At 46.5% G+C, this 27,981-nt stretch overlaps 1 protein-coding gene across 6 annotated transcripts in view; it reads right to left on the reverse strand.

Annotated features, from left to right (window-relative positions):
• Piezo (piezo type mechanosensitive ion channel component) overlaps positions 1 to 27,981 on the reverse strand; it is a 168,952-nt gene that overhangs the window by 120,526 nt on the left and 20,445 nt on the right. For all 6 annotated transcript variants that reach the window (XR_011715451.1, XM_071684922.1, XM_071684921.1 and 3 more), the window contains exons 2-5: positions 24,830 to 25,308; positions 3,179 to 3,274; positions 1,661 to 1,780; positions 261 to 497 (exon numbers count right to left, since the gene is read on the reverse strand). Coding sequence is in view for 5 of the 6 variants with exons in the window: in XM_071684922.1 (XP_071541023.1) it covers positions 261 to 497; positions 1,661 to 1,780; positions 3,179 to 3,274; positions 24,830 to 24,896 (520 nt within the window). In the remaining variant the exon portion in view is untranslated. The remainder of the gene's footprint in view (positions 1 to 260; positions 498 to 1,660; positions 1,781 to 3,178; positions 3,275 to 24,829; positions 25,309 to 27,981) is intronic.

Consider the following 27,981-nt stretch of genomic DNA (forward strand, 5'->3'; position numbering starts at 1 on the left):
GAATGGGGAATGAATGGGAAGAATAACAGCAAGTTGGATGGTCACGGTGACAACAGAAAATTCCTCTCCTATGTACAGACACTTCCCTCAGGAGCTGCACCTCACTTCAATTGACCAACTCACTTAAGACCCCAAGACCCACCTGACCCATTCACCTACAGTACTTACAACCCTGAGACCCATCTGACCCACTAATCTAAGGTACTGACAAACATGAGACCTACTTACCTTCTCTATTAAGGACCCTGATACCCACTCACCTACAGCATTGAGGATCCTAAGACCAATATTCTTCTCAGCAGAGGAGATAGTGCCATGGGCAGGCAGGTGGAGATCTGTGGTAGTTTGAACAGTCAGCTTGAGACATGCCACATATACCCCAGGGGAGAACACCACCAGTATACACTCCGGCAAAAGCCATCGGGTCCCATCCACTTCGCTGATGCCATCCAGCCGTACGAACCCCAAGTGTCGTAGCAGCTTCTCCAGGAACTCACCTGCAACAGGAAGGGTCAAGCCCCTGACTCGGGTTACATGGAAATAAACACATAAAACCCAGGCACTTTATTCTCCACGAGCAATTTATCAATACACACCATCTACTTAAAGATATCACCAAGTAGTAGGAATAAAGTTTACTTCATAAAGTGCACAAAAAGTGATAGTGCACTTACTGAAGTGAGCAAATAGTGTACTTGATAAAGTGCACACTATCCAATTAAGTATTACAAAGTGTACACAAAAAGTGTATTTATAAGTGTAGAATAAGGTGATAACATAGTGTGTACATAAAGAGTACCTCAAAGTGATCAAGCGAGTGTACTTGAAGACCAATCAAAAGTGTACCAAAGTGGAGACACAGTGGAATATGTAAACACAAGTAGACTACTGAACAGTGGAGGAGAGACAGACCAAAGGCCATCACAGTACTTTTACTCCAGACCTGATACAACATCTCCCATCAATTTCCTTTAACAGGCAGAGGGCAACCCTAAAGCACCATGGTACAATCCTTGAGCTCAACGTAACAATCCTTAGGCATGATGGCCTGGCCTTTGACCCAAACCTTAAAAGTCAACTTAAGACCAATGCTACCAACATTTATGACAAAAGCCCTGCCACTATCATTTGCATGGGGCACCATTAAATCACCAATACAAATACCACCATAACCACCACTATAATATGCAGGTAGTATACCACTTACCTTTATCCCTGGGGATAGGGGAGAAAGAATACTTCCCATGTACTCCATGTAAGACAGCTTTGCCTAATAACCAGAACAAGTCCCTAATTCTTGCTTCCTATGCACTTACCAGATTACTTACCAGGTAGATATCCCTTAAATATATCCTCCTCCATCTTAGAGCTGGAGTAAGGGAGATAGGAAGTACAAGACACTGAAGGGAAAATATGAAAAAGGAACTACTCGGATTGCTGGAGGAAATAAGCATAGGGCAAGAGGAAAAAAAACTGTGGCAATACACACACTTCTAGTGAAATTATCTATATTTTCTATGGAAATGGGCAAGACAGAAGAGAGAAGCATCAGATAAGTACACAGAAGCAACAGTAGAACATACTTACAGTCCTTGAGGCAGGAGGCACAGAACGGAGGAGAAGGAAGTACCAAGTACAAAGAAGTTGTGACATTTCTTACATTCCTTGAGAAAGTAGGCGTACGGTGGTAGTGACAGGAGGACGATCTGGAAGGTGAACTGAAGAAGGAAGTTGACCAGACTCAGCCCCAAGACTGCTTTCAAGTACCGGCCCGTATGTCCTGCATGCACACACACACAAACACTAAGTATACCCAAATTAAACATATATGAGATAACAAAATATTTCATTACAGGAGTATCAACCCCTTCAGAACCATGGTGTGACCCTTGAGCATGAAAGCGTGACTCAAGCAAAAGGATATGACTCTTGGGTATGAAGTCCAGGTCATCATATCCTAGGAACATACTCTAGTGCTCAAAGTCTGCACTCTCTGACTCAAGGATCATACTGTCATGCTCAAAAGGTGAAAGATTTCCTTTTTGTACACAACTGATTACCTTGATTACATATACACTAAATTTATGTTATCTAAAGATTAATCATAGTATATGATAAATGGTATGTACATCACACATTGTGAAAGCACTACTTACAAATGCACAATACTTGTAAGAACACAAAATCTACAGGTGCAGGAGTCTTCTGCTTCAATGTCCATCTATACAGATAAGGAAAGTAGCACACTGCTACTGTCCTTAAGCAGATAACCTCATCATAGACCAACTGGAAGAAATGATGGGGATGGGAGGAGCCTCCTGCTTTACTATCCTGTTTCGTTTATATACATTAGTAATGTGGGATACTAATACTGTCCTCAAGCAGATAACCTCATCAGAGACCACCAGGAGGGAGTGGTAGGTGGGGGACCTCATCAGAGACCATCAGGAGGGAGTGGTCGGTGGAGGGAGCCTCCTGCTGTGAGTGGGAGTTGTGGCGAGTGGGTAAAATGAGTAGGGATGTGCCGAGTGTGGGTGCATCAAGTGGGGTTATGGCATGTGGGGGGTACACTAACTGGAATTGTTGTGAACAGACACACACTAAAATGAGTGGGCTTAAGGGAGTGTAGGTACAACGAGTAGGATTATGGCAACTGTAGGGTACAATGAGTGGGGATATAGCAAGAGTGGGTACAATGAGTGGGGGTCATGGCATATGTGAGGTTATAAGTGTGGGCAAGAGTAGGGTTAAGGCACGTGTACGTAAAAGGATTGGGGTTATGGCGAGTGTTGGTACAACCAGTGATGTTTTTACAGAGTGCTGGTACTAGGAGTTGGGGATACAACTAGTGAGGGTGAGGCAAGTGTAGGTGCCATGAGCAGCGTTAAGTGTGGGTACAAGGAGCCTGGGATGTAAATGTCCCGAAGAAAGAGAAACAAGGCTAAATAGGACTAAGAGCTCTCCAGAAAACACCAAGAGTGAAGATTCAAGTATAGTCAGCAATGAGGTTTCCACCATCGCCTGGTGTTCTAGTGTGATTCTGAAAGATCTATGACAAGCAGAAAGATGCTGAGATTGAGGACAAAGCACACAGTACGGGGAAACACTGTACAAGGACAAACAGGGGATACAGACTATCCAATGGAGATAAGGCGAGAAGAAACAAGAGAGCACAAACCTCGCATAGTGTGGAAGGTTGGGCCGGGCAAAAGGGGATTGGCCAGCACCAACATCAGATACACCAACGACAGAAGGCTGAACCGCAACACCGCGCCTGTAATAGAGTAACGTTATACATTTTATACAATCAATTGTATTGAACTACCATAGGACCGTAACTGTCTTACAGCAGCAACTTCTTACTCTTAATATACCCTTACATTTTACACCCGTCCTTTGAGCATGATTCGATCCCTTGAGCGCGAGGCCCCGATCCCTTGAACGCTACCTGAAGGATCAGGTCAAAGGTGAGGTCGCACCATCATGCTCAAGGGTCGTGCCATTTTACCGAAGGATCGGACCGCAATGCTTACGAACAAGTTTATACTTTATGCATCAGTCATGATCACCAAACATTTATTCAAAAATTCACAATATTACACAGCTGAAGAACATATCTGCAGCTTTAAGAACGTTGTATATCCCCAGAACACTATGTTAACATTTACACTAAACACTTGGGCACTTTGTAGTAACGCATAAACAAAAACAAAGCGAACACATGGTACGTATAAACTACATTCTCTATAAACATAGCAAGACTCACAAGAAACAGAAACCTTAAAAAACAAAATATATATACTTTCAAAGCACTTACATTACAGAAATAAAACGCACTTACAATACAGTCACGAAAGATGAGAAAAAAATGCAGTTTGCAATAATATATATATATATGAATGGACGGGGCCATTCTTCGTCTGTTTCCTGGCGCTACCTACCTACGTATTCCCTGCGTGTCGTAGGCGACTAAAAGGGGAGGGAGCGGAGGGTTTGGAAATCCTCCCCTCTCGTTTCTTTTTTAATTTTCCAAAAGAAGGAACAGAGAACGAGGCCAGGTGAGGATATTCCCTCAGAGGCCCAGTCCTCTGTTCTTAACGCTACCTTGCTAACGCGGGAAATGGCGAAGTTTGAAAAAAATATAAATATATATATATATATATATATATATATATATATATATATATATATATATATATATATATATATATATATATATATATATATATATATTCCTATGAGTCCACGGGGAAAATGAAACACGAAAAGTTCCCAAGTGCACTTTCGTGTAATAATCACATCATCAGGGGAGACACAAGAGAGGAATATAACAGTCAGTTGATATACATCGAAGAGACGAAGCTAGGACGCCATTTGGTAAACATGTGATTGTCCAAAACATACAACGAGTGTTCATAAACTTACCATTTTACAAATCTTAACAATAAAGTTATCTAATTTGTACAGACCATCACTAATATTAAGATTATAATTCTTTGTGTATTTAATGATAGAAGATTCAATGATATTTCTCTTGGTAATAGAGTTAGAGTTAACAACTGAGATGGCGTTACTCCAGTCAATACAATGATCATAGTTTTTAACATGATTAAACAAGGCATTTGATTCCTGTCCCGTTCTTATACTATATTTATGTTGCTTAAGTCTAACAGAAAGATCCTTACCAGTCTTACCAACATAAAACTTATCACAGTTTCCACAAGGAACTTTATAGATGCAACCAAGAGAATTTTCTGGTGAATTCCTGATTAAGATATTCTTTATATTATTATTGTTGCTAAAGGCAACATTTACATTAAAGGATTTAAGCAACATGGGAAGCAAAGTGAAATTATTATTAAAAGGGAGAACTAAAAGATTCTTGGTGTTAATGGGAGGTGTGGGCTCAACTCTATAAAATGCTTTCTTTGCTAACTTAAGGGATTTATCAATGAAAGATCTAGGGTACTTTAACTCAGATGCAATAGAATATATCTTCTCAAACTCATCATCAATATACGTAATGCCCTTAGGAACATAGATTGAAATGATGATGATTTAACTCTGTCATGTTGAGATGAGTAATAATGGATATATGAGCATACATTGGTGGGTTTTCTGTATATGCTAAACTTAAACTTGTTTCCTTGTCTATGGATCACGCAAACTAAAAATGGTAACATACCATTATTTTCATTTTCTACAGTAAATTTGATGGAAGGTACTAAAATTGTTAAGTAAGGGGAGAAATATTTGTAAATTTTCATCTGTTGGCCAAACACAAAGAACATCATCTACATACCTAAACCAAATTGCATTAGAAGGTAAGATATCCTTTAGTAATTTTGTTTCAAAAAATTCCATATAAAGATCACTAAGTACAGGTGAAAGAGGGTAAGGTATCAAATTCTAATATCATGAACAATGTAGATTTAGTCAACAAGCTAAACAATATCAACATTAACTTTGATTTCAAACTAGTTAGCTTTGATATTTCCTCACTTTTCACTAAAGTTCCAGTTGATGACCTTTTAGAATATTTATTTGATGTCTTGGATGATATTCAATTACCTGTTTCAAAGTCTAATTTTATTGAACTGATAAAATTGTGTATAAAAGACTGTGTATTTCAATTTAATGGAGATTATTATGCTCAAAAATTTGGTATGGCAATGGGTAACCCTCTTTCACCTGTACTTAGTAATCTTTATATGGAATTTTTTGAAACAAAATTACTAAAGGATATCTTACCTTCTAATGCAATTTGGTTTAGGTATTTAGATGATGTTCTTTGTGTTTGGCCAACAGATGAAAATTTACAAATATTTCTCCCCTTACTTAATTTAGTACCTTCCATCAAATTTACTGTAGAAAATGAAAATAATGGTATGTTACCATTTTTAGATTGCATGATCCATAGACAAGGAAACAAGTTTAAGTTTAGCATATACAGAAAACCCACCAATGTATGCTCATATATCCATTATTACTAGTCTCAACATGACAGAGTTAAATCATCATCATTTCAATCTATGTTCCTAAGGGCATTACGTATTTGCAGTCCAGAGTTTATTGATGATGAGTTTGAGAAGATATATTCTATTGCATCTGAGTTAAAGTACCCTAGATCTTTCATTGATAAATCCCTTAAGTTAGCAAAGAAATCATTTTATAGAGTTGAGCCCACACCTCCCATTAACACCAAGAATCTTTTAGTTCTCCCTTTTAATAATAATTTCACTTTGCTTCCCATGTTGCTTAAATCCTTTAATGTAAATGTTGCCTTTAGCAACAATACTATAAAGAATATCTTAATCAGGAATTCACCAGAAAATTCTCTTGGTTGCATCTATAAAGTTCCTTGTGGAAACTGTGATAAGTTTTATGTTGGTAAGACTGGTAAGGATCTTTCTGTTAGACTTAAGCAACATAAATATAGTATAAGAACGGGACAGGAATCAAATGCCTTGTTTAATCATGTTAAAATCTATGATCATTGTATTGACTGGAGTAACGCCATCTCAGTTGTTAACTCTAACTCTATTACCAAGAAAAATATCATTGGATCTTCTATCATTAAATACACAAAGAATTATAATCTTAATATTAGTGATGGTCTGTACAAATTAGATAACTTTGTTAATAAGATTTGTAAAATGATAAGTTTATGAACGCTCGTTGTATGTTGTATGTTTACCAAATGGCGTCCTAGCTTCGTCTCTTCGATGTATATCAACTGACTGTTATATTCTTCTCTTGTGTCTCCCCTGATGATGTGATTATTACACGAAAGTGCACTTGGGAACTTTTCGTGTTTCATTTTCCCCGTGGACTCATAGGAATATCTTGATCACGCGCAAAATTGTGATCCTTTCCAATATATATATATATATATATTTTTTTTTTTTTTTTTTTTTTTTTTTTATACTTTGTCGCTGTCTCCCGCGTCTGCGAGGTAGCGCAAGGAAACAGACGAAAGAAATGGCCCAACCCCCCCCCCCCCATACACATGTACATACACATGTCCACACACGTGTATACATACCTACACAGCTTTCCATGGTCCACCCCAGACGCCTCACATGCCTTGATTCACTCCACTGACAGCACGTCAACCCCTGTATACCACATCGCTCCAATTCACTCTATTCCTTGCCCTCCTTACACCCTCCTGCATGTTCAGGCCCCGATCACACAAAATCTTTTTCACTCCATCTTTCCACCTCCAATTTGGTCTCCCTCTTCTCCTCGTTCCCTCCACCTCCGACACATATATCCTCTTGGTCAATCTTTCCTCACTCATTCTCTCCATGTGCCCAAACCATTTCAAAACACCCTCTTCTGCTCTCTCAACCACGCTCTTTTTATTTCCACACATCTCTCTTACCCTTACGTTACTTACTCGATCAAACCACCTCACACCACACATTGTCCTCAAACATCTCATTTCCAGCACATCCATCCTCCTGCGCACAACTCTATCCATAGCCCACGCCTCGCAACCATACAACATTGTTGGAACCACTATTCCTTCAAACATACCCATTTTTGCTTTCCGAGATAATGTTCTCGACTTCCACACATTTTTCAAGGCTCCCAAAATTTTCGCCCCCTCCCCCACCCTATGATCCACTTCCGCTTCCATGGTTCCATCCGCTGACAGATCCACTCCCAGATATCTAAAACACTTCACTTCCTCCAGTTTTTCTCCATTCAAACTTACCTCCCAATTGACTTGACCCTCAACCCTACTGTACCTAATAACCTTGCTCTTATTCACATTTACTCTTAACTTTCTTCTTCCACACACTTTACCAAACTCAGTCACCAGCTTCTGCAGTTTCTCACATGAATCAGCCACCAGCGCTGTATCATCAGCGAACAACAACTGACTCACTTCCCAGGCTCTCTCATCCCCAACAGACTTCATACTTGCCCCTCTTTCCAGGACTCTTGCATTCACCTCCCTAACAACCCCATCCATAAACAAATTAAACAACCATGGAGACATCACACACCCCTGCCGCAAACCTACATTCACTGAGAACCATATATATATATATATATATATATATATATATATATATATATATATATATATATTCTATCGAAATAGAATAGTATAATATATATATACATATATATATATATACTTTTCTTTTCTTTTAAACTATTCGCCATTTCCCGCATTAGCGAGGTAGCGTTAGGAACATAGGACTGGGCCTTTTTTGGAATATCCTCTCCTGGCCCCCTCTGTTCCTTCTTTTGGAAAATTAAAAAAAAAAAAAAACCAAAACGAGAGGGGAGGATTTCCAGCCCCCGCTCCCTCCCCTTTTAGTCGCCTTCTACGACACGCAGGGAATGCGTGGGAAGTTTTCTTAATCCCCTATCCCCAGGGATAATATATATATCATATATATATATATATATATATATATATATATATATATATATATATATATATATATATATAATGAGCTGTCACAATAACACCGCCCCAGACACTGAGCAACGTCTCATACGGTCACGTACAGCTTGGCAACAACCACCAATGAGGGAAGTTTCGTGAGAGCCGATGCCACACAGCGAACCCAAGACTATCCAGCAGTGTGCACCAACGTGCCACAACGGCCAATGGCACAATTTGTGAAGGCCAGCAACGTCTTACGAGGCCCATCAAATGCCTAACTACTTTCTGCAGCGTACAGAGAGTCTCCCAGGAACATCCACCTTTCGCCTAATAGCCTGAAGTTGCCCACAAATGCCTAGCGACGTCTACCAACACACCAACGCATTCGAAACGTTCCACGTCAAGCACGAACGTATGGGACAGACGTCAAACCATCACACTACCACTACGTAAAAACAGTTTCCTGTGCAGAACCCTCTCTCAAACCCAGCAGCACAACCGGAGTACCTCCACACACACACGCACAAGGACTACGCACGGGAGTACCTTGTCCTTCATCGCTACAATCACAGGAGAGGTCAGCGTGTCCCCCAAGCCAGGCGGGGCGAAGGGTGGAGTCGCCGTGTTATTGATCATCCTCTCGACCATGCCATCCTAAAGCCAGAGATCCTACCCCGGTACTCATGTCTGCCTCGGGGCATACTGCCACGGTTAACCCAGAGGTACCCTTACCCTGCACTGAGTGATCACCCGGAGAGGCCCGTGGCCAAACTTGTCAAGAATGATAAGTATAAACACGAAATTGGAAGCTTACTGTCCCTCATTGATTCTATATATCCTATCAGATATTTACGTAAACTAACTAGGAATTCGAAATATCCACCAATACGAAAAATATTTTCGTCTTTTGACACAGTTCTACAAAAAAAATACATGGCTTTCCCTTTTCTTTTTCATCGAAAAAGTCTATTTCTTTATGAGGTATTCCCAGAGGCCCTCAGCTGGGCACCGCTGGTGGAAGATTACACAGGCCAGACAGACGTGTGTGACCCACGTAGGAAGTTCAACACGACGTAACCACCTCGAGCGAGGTAATGGCACAATCCTTTGCTCCTGATAACCCGACCTTTGACCTAATCATTATGGGTCAGGTTGGGGACCAAGCCATCATATAACCCTTGGCCAAAAAAATAATGGGCTTTGAACTTACAGATTATGTGAGGCCATTGGAGGAGCTGATAACGCCAGGCCAACCCACACTATCCCCCGCTATGGTGCTAAGGACACGAGCCTCAACTGCCCTCGCCCGCCTCGATAAGCCTTATCAGTACAGGCATCCCCCTGCCCCAGGGGGAGAGACTCCTGATTCCAGCTAAGCCAAGACGGGCAGCACCTACCGAGTGAACTGCAAGCAAGGGAACTTCGTAATGAATTAATCGACCGAAAAGGTTCATCTGGATCACATACCACTACAACCCGTCCTTAAAAGTGATACATAAGTATGGCGTATTTCCCCCTCTGTCGTGCTATTAAATTACTTTATGAAGGATATCTTGTTGCACCAGTATCTTTCCCGCCTTCCGGACCGTCTGACCGGAGGGGTGTGGGCGTGGTTCTGCAGGCCTCCTCCTCCTCCTGCTGGTGGTGAGGACCGTGTGGGCGTTGTGATGGTGATAACGTTGGCGTGAGTGCTGCTGCTGGTGGTGTAGGGCTGCGCCTCTCCCCTGCCTTAAGCCTCTTTCCATCAACACAACGACCATCAGGTAGTAAGTATTAAAACTACGGCCAGTCAATCGATAGTTCACGAGAACAGAGACAACAATGACGAGCCCAGCACACTATTGCTACCCAGGGGTCACCTCACTATCGCTACCCAGGGGTCACCTCACTATCGCTACCCAGGGGTCACCTCACTATCGCTACCAACAGGGGTCACCTCACTATCGCTACCCAGGGGTCACCTCACTATCGCTACCAACAGGGGTCACCTCACTATCGCTACCAACAGGGGTTACCTCACTATCGCTACCAACAGGGGTTACCTCACTATCGCTACCAACAGGGGTTACCTCACTATCGCTACCAACAGGGGTTACCTCACTATCGCTACCAACAGGGGTCACCTCACTATCGCTACCAACAGGGGTCACCTCACTATCGCTACCAACAGGGGTCACCTCACTATCGCTACCAACAGGGGTCACCTCACTATCGCTACCAACAGGGGTCACCTCACTATCGCTACCAACAGGGGTTACCTCACTATCGCTACCAACAGGGGTCACCTCACTATCGCTACCAACAGGGGTCACCTCACTATCGCTACCAACAGGGGTCACCTCACTATCGCTACCAACAGGGGTCACCTCACTATCGCTACCAACAGGGGTCACCTCACTATCGCTACCAACAGGGGTCACCTCACTATCGCTACCAACAGGTGTCACCTCACTATCGCTACCAACAGGTGTCACCTCACTATCGCTACCAACAGGGGTCACCTCACTATCGCTACCAACAGGGGTCACCTCACTATCGCTACCAACAGGGGTCACCTCACTATCGCTACCCAGGGGTCACCTCACTATCGGACCAATAGGGGTCACCTCACTATCGCTACCAATAGGGGTCACCTCACTATCGCTACCAACAGGGGTCACCTCACTATCGCTACCCAGGGGTCACCTCACTATCGCTACCAACAGGGGTCACCTCACTATCGCTACCAACAGGGGTCACCTCACTATCGCTACCCAGGGGTCACCTCACTATCGCTACCAACAGGGGTCACCTCACTATCGCTACCAACAGGGGTCACCTCACTATCGCTACCAACAGGGGTCACCTCACTATCGCTACCAACAGGGGTCACCTCACTATCGCTACCAACAGGGGTCACCTCACTATCGCTACCAACAGGGGTCACCTCACTATCGCTACCAATAGGGGTCACCTCACTATCGCTACCAATAGGGGTCACCTCACTATCGCTACCAATAGGGGTCACCTCACTATCGCTACCAATAGGGGTCACCTCACTATCGCTACCCAGGGGTCACCTCACTATCGCTACCAACAGGGGTCACCTCACTATCGCTACCAACAGGGGTCACCTCACTATCGCTACCCAGGGGTCACCTCACTATCGCTACCAATAGGGGTCACCTCACTATCGCTACCAACAGGGGTCACCTCACTATCGCTACCAACAGGGGTCACCTCACTATCGCTACCAACAGGGGTCACCTCACTATCGCTACCAACAGGGGTCACCTCACTATCGCTACCAACAGGGGTCACCTCACTATCGCTACCAACAGGGGTCACCTCACTATCGCTACCAACAGGGGTCACCTCACTATCGCTACCCAGGGGTCACCTCACTATCGCTACCAACAGGGGTCACCTCACTATCGCTACCAACAGGGGTCACCTCACTATCGCTACCAACAGGGGTCACCTCACTATCGCTACCAACAGGGGTCACCTCACTATCGCTACCAACAGGGGTCACCTCACTATCGCTACCAACAGGGGTCACCTCACTATCGCTACCAACAGGGGTCACCTCACTATCGCTACCAACAGGGGTCACCTCACTATCGCTACCAACAGGGGTCACCTCACTATCGCTACCAACAGGGGTCACCTCACTATCGCTACCAACAGGGGTCACCTCACTATCGCTACCAACAGGGGTCACCTCACTATCGCTACCAACAGGGGTCACCTCACTATCGCTACCAACAGGGGTCACCTCACTATCGCTACCAACAGGGGTCACCTCACTATCGCTACCAACAGGGGTCACCTCACTATCGCTACCAACAGGGGTCACCTCACTATCGCTACCAACAGGGGTCACCTCACTATCGCTACCAACAGGGGTCACCTCACTATCGCTACCAACAGGGGTCACCTCACTATCGCTACCAACAGGGGTCACCTCACTATCGCTACCAACAGGGGTTACCTCACTATCGCTACCCAGGGGTTACCTCACTATCGCTACCAACAGGGGTCACCTCACTATCGCTACCAACAGGGGTCATCTCACTATCGCTACCAACAGGGGTTACCTCACTATCGCTACCCAGGGGTTACCTCACTATCGCTACCCAGGGGTCACCTCACTATCGCTACCCAGGGGTTACCTCACTATCGCTACCAACAGGTGTCACCTCACTATCGCTGCGCCCCCTCAGCTCTTCCCTCCAACCACACCCGCCCACCAAAACCATCCCCAATTACCAACCACTCTCCACTGTACCTCCCAATTCCATCCCATTTTCTTCCCTATTTCCAACTCCTCTTCCACCAGCCATCCCCTCCCTAATCACCCCACTGTCTTTGGCCAACGTCTCCCCCCCCCCCCTCCATTTCAGTCCCACGAGCCAACAACCATTATCCGCAACGACCCTTCCCCATTGGTCCACCCAGCGATATTAACGACCACTAACCCTGCCAGGGAAGGGGGGGGGGTCACCTAAGGGAAGGGTGCCCTCTGAACGAAGCGTCGAGTGACTGGGATGATGAAGGGAGTCAGTCACCTGGATAATGAGGGGAGTCATCTGGATAAGAAGAGTCACCTAGAATACGAGGAGAGTCACCTGGATGATGAGGCGAGTCACCTAACTAACGAGAGATGGGCGTCACCTGAATAATGAGGGGTCACCCGGATAATCAGGGGAGTCGCCTAAATAATGAGGGAAGTCGCCTGAATAATGAGGGGTCATCTGAGGGGAGTCACCTGAATAATAAGGGGAGTCACCTGAATAATGAGGGGTCATCTGGATAATCAGGGAAGTCAACTAAATAATGAAGTAGAGGAGTCACCTGGATAACGAAGGGAGGCACCTGGATAACGAAGGGAGTCACATGGATAACGAAGGGAGTCACATGGATAACGAAGGAAGTCACATGGATAACGAAGGGAGTCACCTGGATAACGAAGGGAGTCACCTGGATAACGAAGGGAGTCACCTGGATAACGAAGGGAGTCACCTGGATAACGAAGGGAGTCACCTGGATAACGAAGGGAGGCACATGGATAACGAAGGGAGTCACATGGATAACGAAGGAAGTCACATGGATAACGAAGGGAGTCACCTGGATAACGAAGGGAGTCACCTGGATAACGAAGGGAGTCACCTGGATAACGAAGGGAGTCACCTGGATAACGAAGGGAGGCACATGGATAACGAAGGGAGTCACATGGATAACGAAGGGAGTCACATGGATAACGAAGGAAGTCACATGGATAACGAAGGGAGTCACCTGGATAACGAAGGGAGTCACCTGGATAACGAAGGGAGTCACCTGGATAACGAAGGGAGTCACCTGGATAACGAAGGGAGGCACATGGATAACGAAGGGAGGCACCTGGATAACGAAGGGAGGCACCTGGAAGGGAGTCACCTGGATAACGAAGGGAGGCACCTGGAAGGGAGTCACCTGGATAACGAAGGGAGGCACCTGGAAGGGAGTCACCTGGATAACGAAGGGAGGCACCTGGACGGGAGTCACCTGAACAACGAAGGGAGGCACCTGGACGGGAGTCACCTGAACGAGTTACAGATCAGGGTAGGTTAAGCTGTCTGGTGGTGGGAGGGGACACGGGAACGAGGCCATTACGACTGGGGAGGAGAACAGTCTGATGAGAGGCTGTTATCAAGGCCACAGGGGAGGTCCTGGCGAAGCGCAGCGACCCCGTGGAGAACTACGAGGCCCGAGGGGGTAGAGACAAGGGTGTTGCTGGGGGACCTAACACCAGGAAAAGGATCCTTGTGCATGTGGGGGAAAAAAAGAGGCAATGGACAGGAACGCCCGAGTATACACACATCCACACCATGACGGGAGCTACACACCCACACACACACCATGACGGGAGCTACACACCCACACACACACCATGACGGGAGCTACACACCCACACCATGACGGGAGCTACACACACACACACACACCATGACGGGAGCTACACACCCACACACACACCATGACGGGAGCTACACACACACACACACACCATGACGGGAGCTACACACCCACACACACACCATGACGGGAGCTACACACCCACACACACACCATGACGGGAGCTACACACACACACCATGACGGGAGATACACACACACACCATGACGGGAGATACACACACACACCATGACGGGAGATACACACACACACCATGACGGGAGATACACACACACACCATGACGGGAGCTACACACACACACCATGACGGGAGCTACACACACACACACACACCATGACGGGAGCTACACACACACACACCATGACGGGAGATACACACACACACCATGACGGGAGATACACACACACACCATGACGGGAGATACACACACACACCATGACGGGAGATACACACACACACATACACACAATGACGAGAGAGAGACACACACACACAATGACGGGAGATACACACACACACACACCATGACGGGAGATACACACACATACACACACACACACCATGGCGGGAGCCACACACACACACACACACAATGACGAGAGACACACACACAATGACGGGAGATACACACACACACACACCATGACGGGAGCTACACACACACCAAGACGGGAGCTTTACATGTCTGACAGGCGGGACAACGTAAGTACATATACACGTACGAGAAGAACTGTGGGCAGGAGAGTAACGCCAGGTCAAGGAAGAAAGAAGACGAGGAGGCTAAGGGTGCAAAGAAACACCCAAAATATTAAAAACTTTTCCAGGAAAAACTCGGCAAACGTGTGACGAACTCTGGGGCTCTCCGTACGTGCACATGTAGCCTCTCTCGTGGCTAACAGACCCACGGTAATGTTTACATGTGTGGAGGCGGATGGAGTGGCGGGGGCGAGCGGTACTCGACCCAGGGCAGAGGTCCATTTAAGCTGATGACGTTGCAACCATAAACCGTTGTCTATCGCTGGCAATAAGTAATCTATCTATATATATCATATATCTATATTCATGAGGTGTTAAGGTGATGAAATATCTACCGTAAACGAGCAACCAACGGGCAATTTGACGGAACAAAATTTCATTTAACCCATTTTCTTTTTTGAGCCGTGAAATCACATAGGCGCTTTGGCTGACAAGAGTCAAAAGACGATGTGTATCCTGTGATGAATGACTGCGAGTCCTCAGTGTATGTGGTCCTCCGAACAAGACACTTTAGCTAAACATCAGAGAGAAAAGTGAAAAAAGATCCTTCGAGAGTAGGTCATGAATGATACAGGGAGAACGACTGTCACAGCAGGTTCCCAGGTGTGTTGCGTTACACAGACAAGACAGCCATGCAACAGACCACAGGTAAAGACAGCCATGCAACAGACCACAGGTAAAGACAGCCATGCAACAGACCACAGGTAAAGACAGCCATGCAACAGACCACAGGTAAAGACAGCCATGCAACAGACCACAGGTAAAGACAGCCATGCAACAGACCACAGGTAAAGACAGCCATGCAACAGACCACAGGTAAAGACAGCCATGCAACAGACCACAGGTAAAGACAGCCATGCAACAGACCACAGGTAAAGACAGCCATGCAACAGACCACAGGTAAAGACAGCCATGCAACAGACCACAGGTAAAGACAGCCATGCAACAGACCACAGACAGGTAGAGAGAGACAACCATGTAACAGACCACAGACAGGTAAAGACAGAGCCATGCAACAGACCACAGACAGCCAAACGAGCAAGCATCTCTACAGTGGCTCAATGCTATCTGTACTGCTGTCGTGAGAAGCCTTACGCTGTAGCCCCTGGGTCAGCTACAGGACCAAGTTGGCCAAGGGGAAACACAGGTCCCTACTACTGATGATGTCATCACGAGGGTCGTCACGGGTCGTTACCGGGACTACCTGCCTCGTCCACAATGGTTACGACGACGCTCCGGGACACACACACACACACACACACACACACACAGGCACTGGGTTCGACCCCCCCCCCAACCCACGATATTACCCGTTCAACCTATACCTCCGCCTTGTGGCCCATTAATCCAGCCATTACCATGGTAATAGTGTCACGACCCTTGTCTGGGTGCGAGGCAACGTAATCTTGATCTTGTCCCCTCTATGACCTCGCGTTTAAGACTACCTGCTCGCAGGAACCTTGCCTCTAGCCAATGCAGGAGGGTGTCCAACACAGATACCCCTTCTTGGATACCTCCTCCGTCAGCGTGTGCGCGCGTCACAGGAAGGGAGATCTAAACCCACGAGGTTCCCTTTCGATAAAAGGACCACACCGGACATACGGACTCCGTCCCTCATACCCGTGGTGGGGTGAGTGGAGTCACAGAATGTCAGCCTCTGGTATTTGTGTGTCCTGTGGAGTGGCGAGGGAGGGAGCGAGGAAACCAGAGGAGAGGCACGAGGGTATGAATCATACACCACACACACTTCTCTCTCCCCTCCGGCCCACCGTGTCACACAGACAATTGACTGCCGACTGAAATGACTGAGTTAAGGCGGATCGAATCCCTTTATCAAGCGTGGCATCGTCTGCCTCTCACGACTCTGTCATGTGCTATAAAGGATCGGATGATCCTCTCCCAGGAAGGTGGTTCCTAACACGCCTGCTCACCGTGGACCACGGGCCTCCCGCGCTCAACCGCCCCCCCCCCTACACTTCACTACGAGTATATCACCACCTCCCCACACCTTTTTGTCTTCCGTCTCCCCACTGAACCTTTCCCGTCAAACCTCTTCCACGAACAATATAAATAGAAGAAAAAAAAAGTACTTCAAGCATCTTTATTCTCTACCATCATGTCAAACTACTCCTTCCCCCTCCTAATACTGGCCAGACACAAGTCGTACTTCAAGCGTCTTTATTCTCAATCATCTGTCAAACTCCTCCTTCCCCTCCTAATATTGCCCAAACATGAGTACTATATCCTACTATATATGTGATAATAAAGGTCATAGCTCTCTCGCTCTCACACACACACACACGTCTGATAGTCACAGCGATTACGCAGCTAGCTACACATACAGACAGGTCATGTTAAAGTGCAAACACGCTGGTGTAAAAAAAAACAACACAGTTCCGAAATAAAGACAGCAAACAAGAAAATTTTAGGAACTTACAAATACAGACAACTTGGCAGAAAAATACGTAAAGCAGCAAACAAGCAAACTCTGAAAAAAACGCCAGAAATCAGGCTCAAAAATACGTAAGCAAACAAGCACACGCGTAAATACAAAACAAATAACTGGGTTCAGAAATAGACAGCAAAGAAAACCGATTCAGAAATAAACACAGTCGAACGCAAACAATGATACAGGCGACCGTTGGACAAGCAGTAACAGTTAGCTGAAGCAAACAGTTCTCCCCTGTTGTTGAGAGAGAGAGAGAGAGAGAGAGAGAGAGAGAGAGAGAGAGAGAGAGAGAGAGAGAGAGAGATATTCCAGCTGGCTACCGGCCAACCAATGCGTCACATATTCCGACCGACATCAAACACACTTGAGGCTAACATAGAAGGGAGCACTCAAGGGGTCAGCATACCAAGCACTCAAGGGTCAGCACACCTACCGCTCAAGAGGAGACAGGAACCAGGGCAGATGCAGTCACGCAGATTACTCGAGTAATGGCAGGGAGCATGTGGTAAAATATTACCAGCTGTTTAGCTATCATGTGTCAATATGTTTACAACCAACAGCTGATTCCAACCCCTCCCCCAGGTGGGGATCAACCATGTGTGTGTGTGTGTGTGTGTGTGTGTGTGTGTGTGTGTGTGTGTGTGTGTGTATTTCAATGGTAACTTCCGGGTTCAGGTTTCCCGGAAGAGATGGTCGAGAGAGACGCAGGCATAGCCTCTGACCCGCCCCCGTACGAGGTCAAAGAGGTCGTACCGTCCTACCCAAACGTCGTCCTACAGCACTCAAGGGGTCGTACTATCATGCTCGAGGGTCGTGCTAAAAAGCCGTATCACCCTGGTGGGCAGTCGTCTCCTAGTGTTCAAGTGGTAAGCATCTGCGAAATAGTGTGGGCCGTGCAGAGAGGGACGAAACGTTTCGAGAACGTTCCCCTAACGTTATAAACGTTCAGTAAATAAGGACCAGCAGCAAAACGCCCTATAAATGAAGAATAAATGGGGCTTCCTACAGCCACTACTATATCAGTTCGTGACCAACGTTCAAGACAGCTCCCTACCTAATACACGAGAACCTACAATCATCCACACACACGTACCAGTCTACTACATCTTGATACGCGACGAGTATCAGATGTAGGACTTGAAACTACACGGGACCCGAAAAACGTTAGGCGTGTGGTGCCACAAAAAAAAAAAAAAAAAAAAAAAAACGTGAAAATGGGAAACGTTTGGGGATAATTAACCAGAAAATTACAGATCTTCAGACGTCTACCACAATGAGTAAATTATGGGGAGACTACGCCAGGCAAATGTGGAATCTTACACCTCTGAGGCAAAGAACAAATGGTAAAACTTCAAAAAAATATATAAATATGACACTCAAACGTCTACGACAGTGAAATGGCACTGGAAGCTTCCTGAACACTGTGTCCACAGGTCAACGAACGCCGCCCCACCTGCAGGTCACGGCAGGATAATGTAAACGAATGTCTGCCAGCCCACAGGAGGCACACAGGAGATTTCTATACACACGCAAGTGTCCTGACTTCTCGAAACTTCCCTCCATAATGGCAAGGAATTCCCAACTGGCACGATCCTAAGGCATGCAAATACCGCGAGGCTTCACAGACAGGCTTCTAAATTGTACGAGGCTTCCCTCAAAGGCTTCTAAATTGTACGAGGTTTCCCTCAAAGGCTTCTAAATTGTACGAGGCTTCCCTCAAAGCCTTCTAAATTGTACGAGGCTTCCCTCAAAGGCTTTTAATTTTACAAGGCTTCCCTCAAAGGCTTCTAATTGTACGAGGCTTCCCTCAAAAGCTAATTCTAAAAGGCTTCCCTCAAAGGCCTCGTAATTTGGGCCTGGATCAATAAGAATTAGGATTGTTTCAGGCAAGACGGCTCGTGGCATACCGCCCGGCCAAAACCAACACCCACATTCCTCATTCACGTCATCAACCGACAGAAAAATGAAATCGAACTAAGTGAACAAGATGGATCATTTACTTTCATATGGCCTGACCTTTGACCTGACCTTCGTGGAGTCTGGTCAAAAACAGAGGGCATCGTCCCCTTGGGCCGTAGACTCGTGCACAAGAACTTAATAAACATGAAGTAGAAAAGAACTGATCTCTCCCGTAGTGACTCTGACTCTACCTTTGTTTACACACGGGCTATTTACGTCAACACCAACAGCTGCTGGACCAGACAGAAATTGGACTATAATGATATTCCTTACGGCTTATTTATGTACCTTTTTCTAAGTACCATCGCCTTCGCTGACACGTGCCAGACCCTAATAAATAAAACGTTGAAAAAATATATATATACATCTTAGTTCAATATTTTTTCTTTTCATATATTTCTTCATTCCATATACCTTGCCGCACCTTCACCATATAAACACATCAGATTCTGAACTAAAGTAACTTGCATCTATCCCCCTTTCCACCTCCACTGGTAATCCATTGTGGCGCCCCGTTCATTACCGGCCTTGGCCATTACGACGATCAAATCGTGTCCTTTCCTGGCCTCTCCCTACGTCAGATACCGCCCTCTTCGCCACCCGCTTCAAAATAACTACCAGTTCCTGGTGTGGTGTCAACTGACCACAGTAAGTCAAGTCACTCCCACTACAATGTCCTTCCTGTCAGTCGTTGTGTGTGTGTACCGAGGACAGCTCTGCTGTAGCGCCAGCGGTACAGTCCTCTGTAAACCTACGTTTACGTAAACATACGTTTCGTCTCAGAACATCAGGATGGAAAACAAAAGACTAAGAACTCGTACATGTGAGGTCTTACACCACCCTCCAAATGGTGGCGTCTTTCCTTACATAATGCCTGCGTTGTGACCCTTCCTGAAAGGGGATTGTAGACCCAAAATTCGGGAGACCGCTTCAGCAGGTGTTGCAATTCTGAACCCAATGCGTCTAATTCTTTTCAAATGAACCACGATCACTTTCCGTGTCCCACGAATACGCCTACAGGACCAGGCTAGGATATGGTCCAAATTTCCCCCCCCTAGTGCCTGGTCCAGTACACAGGCGACTCGGTCCAGTGCAACACTGCGCCCGCTCCCCCCTCCACAGTACCTGTAGGAGGTGGCATTTACGACACGAGAGCTTCTGCTGGGGGATAGAGAAGGTTAAGGCAAGGGTTCATCAGGTGGGGTAGGACGAGGGGGAAGGGCGAGCTAACGGGGGCTCCATTAGACCGCCATAACTCTGGCTCGCGTATCTCTTACTTCGCCACCTTTTCCCCCCTACCCCCCCTCTGAACACCCACACCCAACTCACCCCTCCCGTTTTCTTAACCCCCCCCCCCCCCTCCTGATCATCTAATGAAAATGGGGTGGGGGAAGGGGAATTCCCAGAAGGACGGTAACGAGGCACAAAGGAAAGACTGGGTCAACGAGGAAGACAGAGAGGAGCTAGCGAGGAAGACGACCATTAGAGGGAGGGAGGGAGGGAATGAGGTGGGAGAAGGGCGTGGCCCCGCTGGTAGGAAGGACGTTTTGGAGCCACCGTCACCATGGCTGCTTAATATCCACCACCACCACCACACTTCCTCAGCACACTAATGAACAAATCTGATCCTAATGTCCATTCAATCTCTTCCAGCAGCTGGTCTCCACTGTGCCTTTTCAAGCCTCTACGAGTCGATATGGTGCTGATGGGTCACTTATCTTTGTTGAGAGCGAAGGTCTTCGTGGTGGGGCCAAATGGTCTTCGTAAGGGGTGGGAACAAGGTCTTTCTGTGGGACTGGGGTTGCGACGTGGCCCTTTGCTATGCCTCGGGTCGTTACGTCTATGTAAATACCCGTATCATCCAACTGTTCTCAAGTCTTCGTCATGCAGGTCTTCGTGAGTCATTGGTCTTCTGCCAGCTACAGACGCCTGTTAATCTTCAGTAATCTTGGGGGATGACTGGCCTTCGTGGACTGCCAGTCTTTCACAGTCACCGGTCCGAGCCAGAAGTCTTGGCCAAGTCCCCGACGTCCATGAGACACAGGTCATAAACCTCTCCTCCAAGTCCCCTTTCGCCGAGTCACGACTCGCTGGCATGTACAGGTCTTCCGTCTCTGTTGGTTCCCTGGTCTCTGGGGGAGAGTGGTCACCCGTCCTCTGTAAATCGAAGTCTCAGTGGGTCACGAGCGCCTGTAGGTCACACGTCTCCATCGGTTATTAGGTCGCTAACCTCCGTGACCCCGCTGGTCACGCGGTGGAGGACGAAGTCATTAGGGGGGGGACCTTCGTGGGTCACTAACCTTCCCGGGTCATCAGCATTTACAGGTCATCAGCGGCCATGGATAACCGATTTTTGCAAGAAATTATCATGTTTCTCTTATTCGCCCGGCGCTCCACTCACCGGAGGAAGTCCTTCTCCTCGAAGCAAGACCTTAAACGTAATAAAAGCGCCAGCAAGAGAAATGTGGAGACATGATGACGGAGGCCAAGAAAGTGGCAAACCTGCCTTTCAAAAAATGGGGGTAGCAGGCTCTATCTACTGGGAAAGACATATGGAAGAGTATACGTAAGGTCAGAGATCCATGCAACTCCCGAAGTCCTCCCCCCCCACAAGCCGTCGAAGTCCTGAAGAGGTGACCCCGCGCGCCGGGGTGTGTGTGTGTGTGTGTGTGTGTGTGTGTGTGTGTGTGTGTGTGTGTGTGTGTGTGTGTGTGTGGAGAGGCAGCATTACAACACGAACGGCGAGTTGTGCTGTAACGGTAAACGGGCGTCGAGGTACACAAGACTTGAACACCGCTGCAGAACGGGTTCAGCTACACTTGGGCTACAAGGCGCGTGGGAAGACGAGCTGCCAAGGAAAATGAGGAGGGGTGCAGAAGGACCCCCGTCATCGCGGAGCCTCGCGACTTAAATGTCACGACCGATGCCACATTAACCTGCATAAGAGGCTCGTCTCACTGGAGGCCGAACGCACCCCCAGCTCCAGTGAAGCCCCACTGTCCCTGGCCGTCGCACACTACACACCATCTCAACGACCCCACCGTCAGCCTCACGACCCCAGCTCGTCTAGCCTACGACCCCACCATAACCTCCCCACCACACAGGCACAGACGTTCCAGCAAAACCCAACGCCCCAGGGATTGTGATGGTCTTAAGGTGTGGTCTGCAGCCGCAATACACCACCTTTCCCTTTGTGCACGTCCCACCATCATTCTATCCATGCCATCTAATCAATGGCTCATCAGAGCTCAAACTGCACGGCAGGTGCTTTGGCAGGGGCGTGGCCGTTGCGTGGTAGGGGATGTATTAAGCCGGAGCCTGCGACAGTTAAAAAGTGTGAAGTGTGGGTGGGGAAGGGAGGGGAAAAGGGGCAAACTTAAACAGGTGCAAGACAGAAGTGTGATACATGTAGACGTTTACAAATTTTGTCAATGACGGAACCTCACCAAGAGCCACACAACGAAAACTATAGCAGGTTCCCACCCTGGTGTCTCCATCACCAAAGAGCACCAAGAGCTAACTCTACAAGTATACTTCTCGTAATAATCAAGTGACAGTGAATATAATCTTGATCTTATTTTCTATACTTCATCTAATAACGATAATGTGTGTGTGTGTGTGTGTGTGTGTTTTTATGATCAAAAGTCTTATAGTAAAAATTATTCATTGGCACAAATGCTTTTCTTGCAACTGTATCGCCCACGCCGTCATAGACGGAACTGTCCGAGACGGAAGAAAAATGTAGCCACTTGCAACAATGACGACCTCTGCAGATCAATATATTACAAGTCCTGAACACAATGATAAGACCGTTGGATATAACGGTATACGACTTTTGACCTGACCCTTTTCAAGATCAGGTTAAACAAGGGTCGTGCTCACGAGTCCCACACACAAATTCTGTGTCGGGAGTTCGTTGCCCGTAAAACCACTCTCCTCGCCTGACCCGATGGTAAGAGGTAGTTCGAACTTCCACAACCTATTCTCACAAACCATCTTTGGGAAGACTAATGTCTCTTCTTTTTCCCTTGCACAATCCTTTCTATAGTTCACTTAAGGCCCGGCCTTGATGAGGACTTTAGAAAACTGTCCGTGACTGGAGCCTTCAACGTGGAAGAAAAACAAAGTCATACAAGACGCCAAGTTCCACCAAGACGAAGTTCAGTCGGGTACAAGTAAACAAACCGCTGGTGGTGGCGGGCACCTGCATCACCGCCCACATGAGGTTGTTTCCCGGGGGAAACTAAAGGTTAGAATTCTTGAACAACTTCCTCACACTGTTGATAAAATCATAGATATTCTTACAATGGAATTTTGATCTCATTTATTTCTCATGATGATGCCTTAGTTACACATACCTCTAGCACAAAATCCATGACGTAAACGAACATTCTATTTATTTCTCATCATGACTTGGTTACACATGCCTCGTACAAAAACCATGACGTAAATCAACATTCTATTTCTCATGATGCTTTAGTTACCCATGCCTCTAGCACATAAACCATGACGTAAATTAACATTTATTTCTGATCATGATGCCTTAGATACACATGCCTCTAGCACAAAAACCATGACGTAAATGAACATTCTATTCATTTCTCATCATGATGCCTTAGTTACACATGCCTCGTACAAAAACCATGACGTAAATTAACATTCTATTTATCTATCATGATGCCTTAGTTACACATGCCTCTAGCACAAAACCGATGACGTAAATTAACATTTTAAGTGCGAACGCACGACCCTCAACCCTCGGGTACACGATACAACCCTTGGATAATTGGTACGACCCTTAGAGTACTATGGCGTGACCCTTAATGTCTAAGGTCACGTCATCATGCCCAAGGGTCGTAGGGTCGTGCCCAAGGGTTTATGTACAGCGAGAATGCACCGCTTACATAAACAAGTATGAACGTGTCCCACGCAGTAACTGAGAATGACAGTCTCACTCATCCACAAGTGGCACAGGAGTTAAGGTTTAAATGTAGGACAAGATTTCAAGTTTTGGGCAAAGGCCCAAAAGCTGGGTAATGGTTAAAATGTAAGGTAAAGGCCTCAGTGCTAGGGAAAAGATAAATGTAAGGTAAAGGCCCAAGTGCTAAGTAATGGTTAAAATGTAAGGCAAAGGCCCAAGGGCTAGGTAAAGGTTAAATGTAAGGCAAAGACCCAAGGATTAAATATTCAAATGGAAGACAAATGTTCAAGCTTTAGGGGAAGGTTCAAGTGGATATTCAAATGAGAGGCGAAAGTTCAGGTGTTAGATAAACAGCGTCAGAAGGTTATGCAGGTGTAGACGGGTGCAGTACTTACATATGCCGAGGACGAGGGGCAGCAAGAGCCGGAAGATGAGTGTGGCAACTAACTGGTGGGCAGCCATGATTGTAGCCTAGCTGATTTATATCCACTGGACGGGGGTTAGCTGGAGACAGTAGCTGGGGTAAATGGTCGGTAAGTAATGGTCGCGACTCGCAGGTGTGATGAGAGACAGCGACCCCAGCGACTGAGGCAACTCCACTGCAGTATCGCAGCCCGACACACACTCGTCGACGAGATGGCTATGGCAACAAACCCTGTTCGGACCCCAGGGGCGCGGCTGGTGGAGTGTAGTCGTCGGAAGAGGAGCACGTGATTTGGGGCGTAGCTGGCGACGGTGTTGTCAGCGGTGGTCGTGCGAGGCCAGGCGCTGACGAGAGGCCACCACCAGAGGGGAGGGCCTCCTGCAAGAGGCCCCGCAGGAGCCGTTGGGGAGCGGCCGGCCGTGTGGCGTCACTCCCCCCTCAACGCAGGACCTGTGGAGGAAGAACACAAACATCAGACCACACGTCATATCTCAGTAGCATCAACAAATAAACTTCGTTTGCAACGACCCCTCGCTACCAGCTCCTGACTTCAAACATAACAGAGGTGAACGCGAGAAGACTCAAACATTTGCTTCAAGCAAAGAAAATTAAAAAAAAACATCTCTGCTCGGTGATTTCGAACGAAACATTTGATTATCAAAAACATACACGGATAGAGATGAAAAGAAAATCTTACAAACATCTATGGATACGCGAGTTAGCTGAAGAAAGTGTTCAGCCATAACAGCAGCGGCGAAAAGCGATACATATCAAAATTTATCTTAACAGTACCGAGCTCTGCTCACACAATTCACATTCAAAACTCTGAACATCTGTACAAACTAATATCAATAACCAAGCCTCAACAACGAAAAGATAAAAAAAAAAAAAACATTCGAACGCATGAAATGTTTACATCAAACGTTCATACACAATGGACGCTAAATTGTAATTATTTAAAACGTTCATACACAACGGAAAATAAATCAATCATCTAAAACGTTCACACACAACGGACGCCAAATTGCAATCATTTAAAAAATAAAAGATTTTCGTTCAGTTCGATGTATGTTCTTATGTAGCACTTCAACCCCCTAACCCACTCTGGTCCCTTAATTGTGATGGCCCGGCCTCTTAAAAAAGACAAAAGCCAGGCCACCATACCCACGGCTCATGCTATGGGGTAGCGATGTCATGTTGTGATAAGCCAGTGTGAGGCACCGGTCGAAAGAGCACACACACACACACACACCCAACAAATGAAACCAGCCAACACAGATGTCCTACACACCTGGGTCGTCACCCGCAAGTGTGACACCTAAACCAGCATATGCTTAAGTACATATACACACACACACATATATATATATATATATATATATATATATATATATATATATATATATATATATCTTATTTTGCATTGTCGCTGTCTCACGCGTTAGCGAGGTAGCGCAAGGAAAGACGAAAGAATGGCCCAACTCACCCACATACACATGTATATACATACAAGTCCACACATGCACATACCTATACATCTCAACGTACACACACACATATATATATATATATATATATATATATATATATATATATATATGCAGGTCTGTGCCCCAAGGTCGAGTGTTTACCGATCAGGGGCCCCACACATCGTACCTCAGGTGGGCTGGTCACTTGAAGGTGCATTTGGCCTATCTCAGTCGCCGGGTTATTACCTCCGGTGCCATATGCCTTGCACTTGTGGTGACCATACCTTCAATTCTTTTTATATTATTAATACACTTGAAGATGGGGCTTCCATTTTCGTTCGCCACTCAAAACGAAGTAATACACTTCCCTATATCCAAGAGATACATGGCCTTCGACCTGACCTTCTCAAGTTAAAGGCCAAGCCATCATACCCAAATGGCCGTACTATCGTGCGCACGGGCAAGATCCCTTCTGGCACGCAACCACATGCAGGTCTCCGGGACGCACCCTATCAGCCTCCTACGTCTCCTAAAAGGTTCATCAGCCGAGCCTCCCACCTCAATCAACCACTCCCAACTGGCGCACATCACCACACTAATGAAGCCCAGGCCCACTCCCTGACGCCCACACCCAACCCAGGTGGCGGCGGCGTGTTCGGCAGGAGGTCTCCCCATGGGTAAGCGAACTCCAGCGAAGACGGGGAATTTCTCCGAGAAGCAAAAGTACACGAGAGTCGACGCAGCTGAGGACAGCGTAGACAACATACCTGTAAATGTAAACAAGTGGAGTATGTACTTTCAAGATGCGCGATAAACAAGATACAACTTAAGGTATGAAATCGTTCTCATAAAGACTTGAAAAATTATCTGAAAATAGTAAGAGAGAGAGAGAGAAAGCGAGCTAACTTGAGGAAGAGGAGCCCTTACTGTGCAGACCCAACTGGCCAGAGGTTCAACCTCCTGGAGGAGGAGGTCAAAGACCAGGCAATCATACCCATCGTACTCACGAGGTCACAATCAAGCCACACTCCCACCGAACGCTCGTTCCTGACTCAGACACACCCGGGCACGCAAGGTCACCGACCCCTGACGGTCATGGTCGATCACAACATTTTACAACCCCTGGCGACCATGACTTACACCCGCACCACATACAATTATCTTTAACCAAAGCTAATAAACAGACCTCCTGTGTCATTACACACACACCTCACGCTGACCGAGATAACAATGAAAATCCGCATGCAACTTAATTCCAAGATTATGAATGAATGAATCGTTAAATTCAGATATGCATTCCTGCTCTGACGGTATGCATGCACACGAGGGATTAAAAATAAGCATAAACGGGATCTAAAACAGGCAGACAGGAGATGACAGTGGGCACAGACGCATATAAAAAGACAGACACACGGGAGTGGAACAGGCACGGGCCAATCACCGTGGTCCGCGGAGTGGCAGGGACCACATGGATACACCCTAACCCCAACGGCCGGGGAAAGTCACTCTTGCCAGGAAGAAATATTGGGAGTCCCTCCCCAACATGACTGATCTCGGGACATTACTTCCTTCAGATACGTCTGGGTCGCTCTGATATAACATGTCAGCTTTGGCGAAGCTGGATCACTGCAAGTCCAGTCCCGCGGGAGAAGTC

Source organism: Panulirus ornatus, chromosome 39, assembly GCF_036320965.1.
Source record: "Panulirus ornatus isolate Po-2019 chromosome 39, ASM3632096v1, whole genome shotgun sequence".
NCBI classification, from domain to species: Eukaryota; Metazoa; Arthropoda; class Malacostraca; order Decapoda; family Palinuridae; genus Panulirus; species Panulirus ornatus.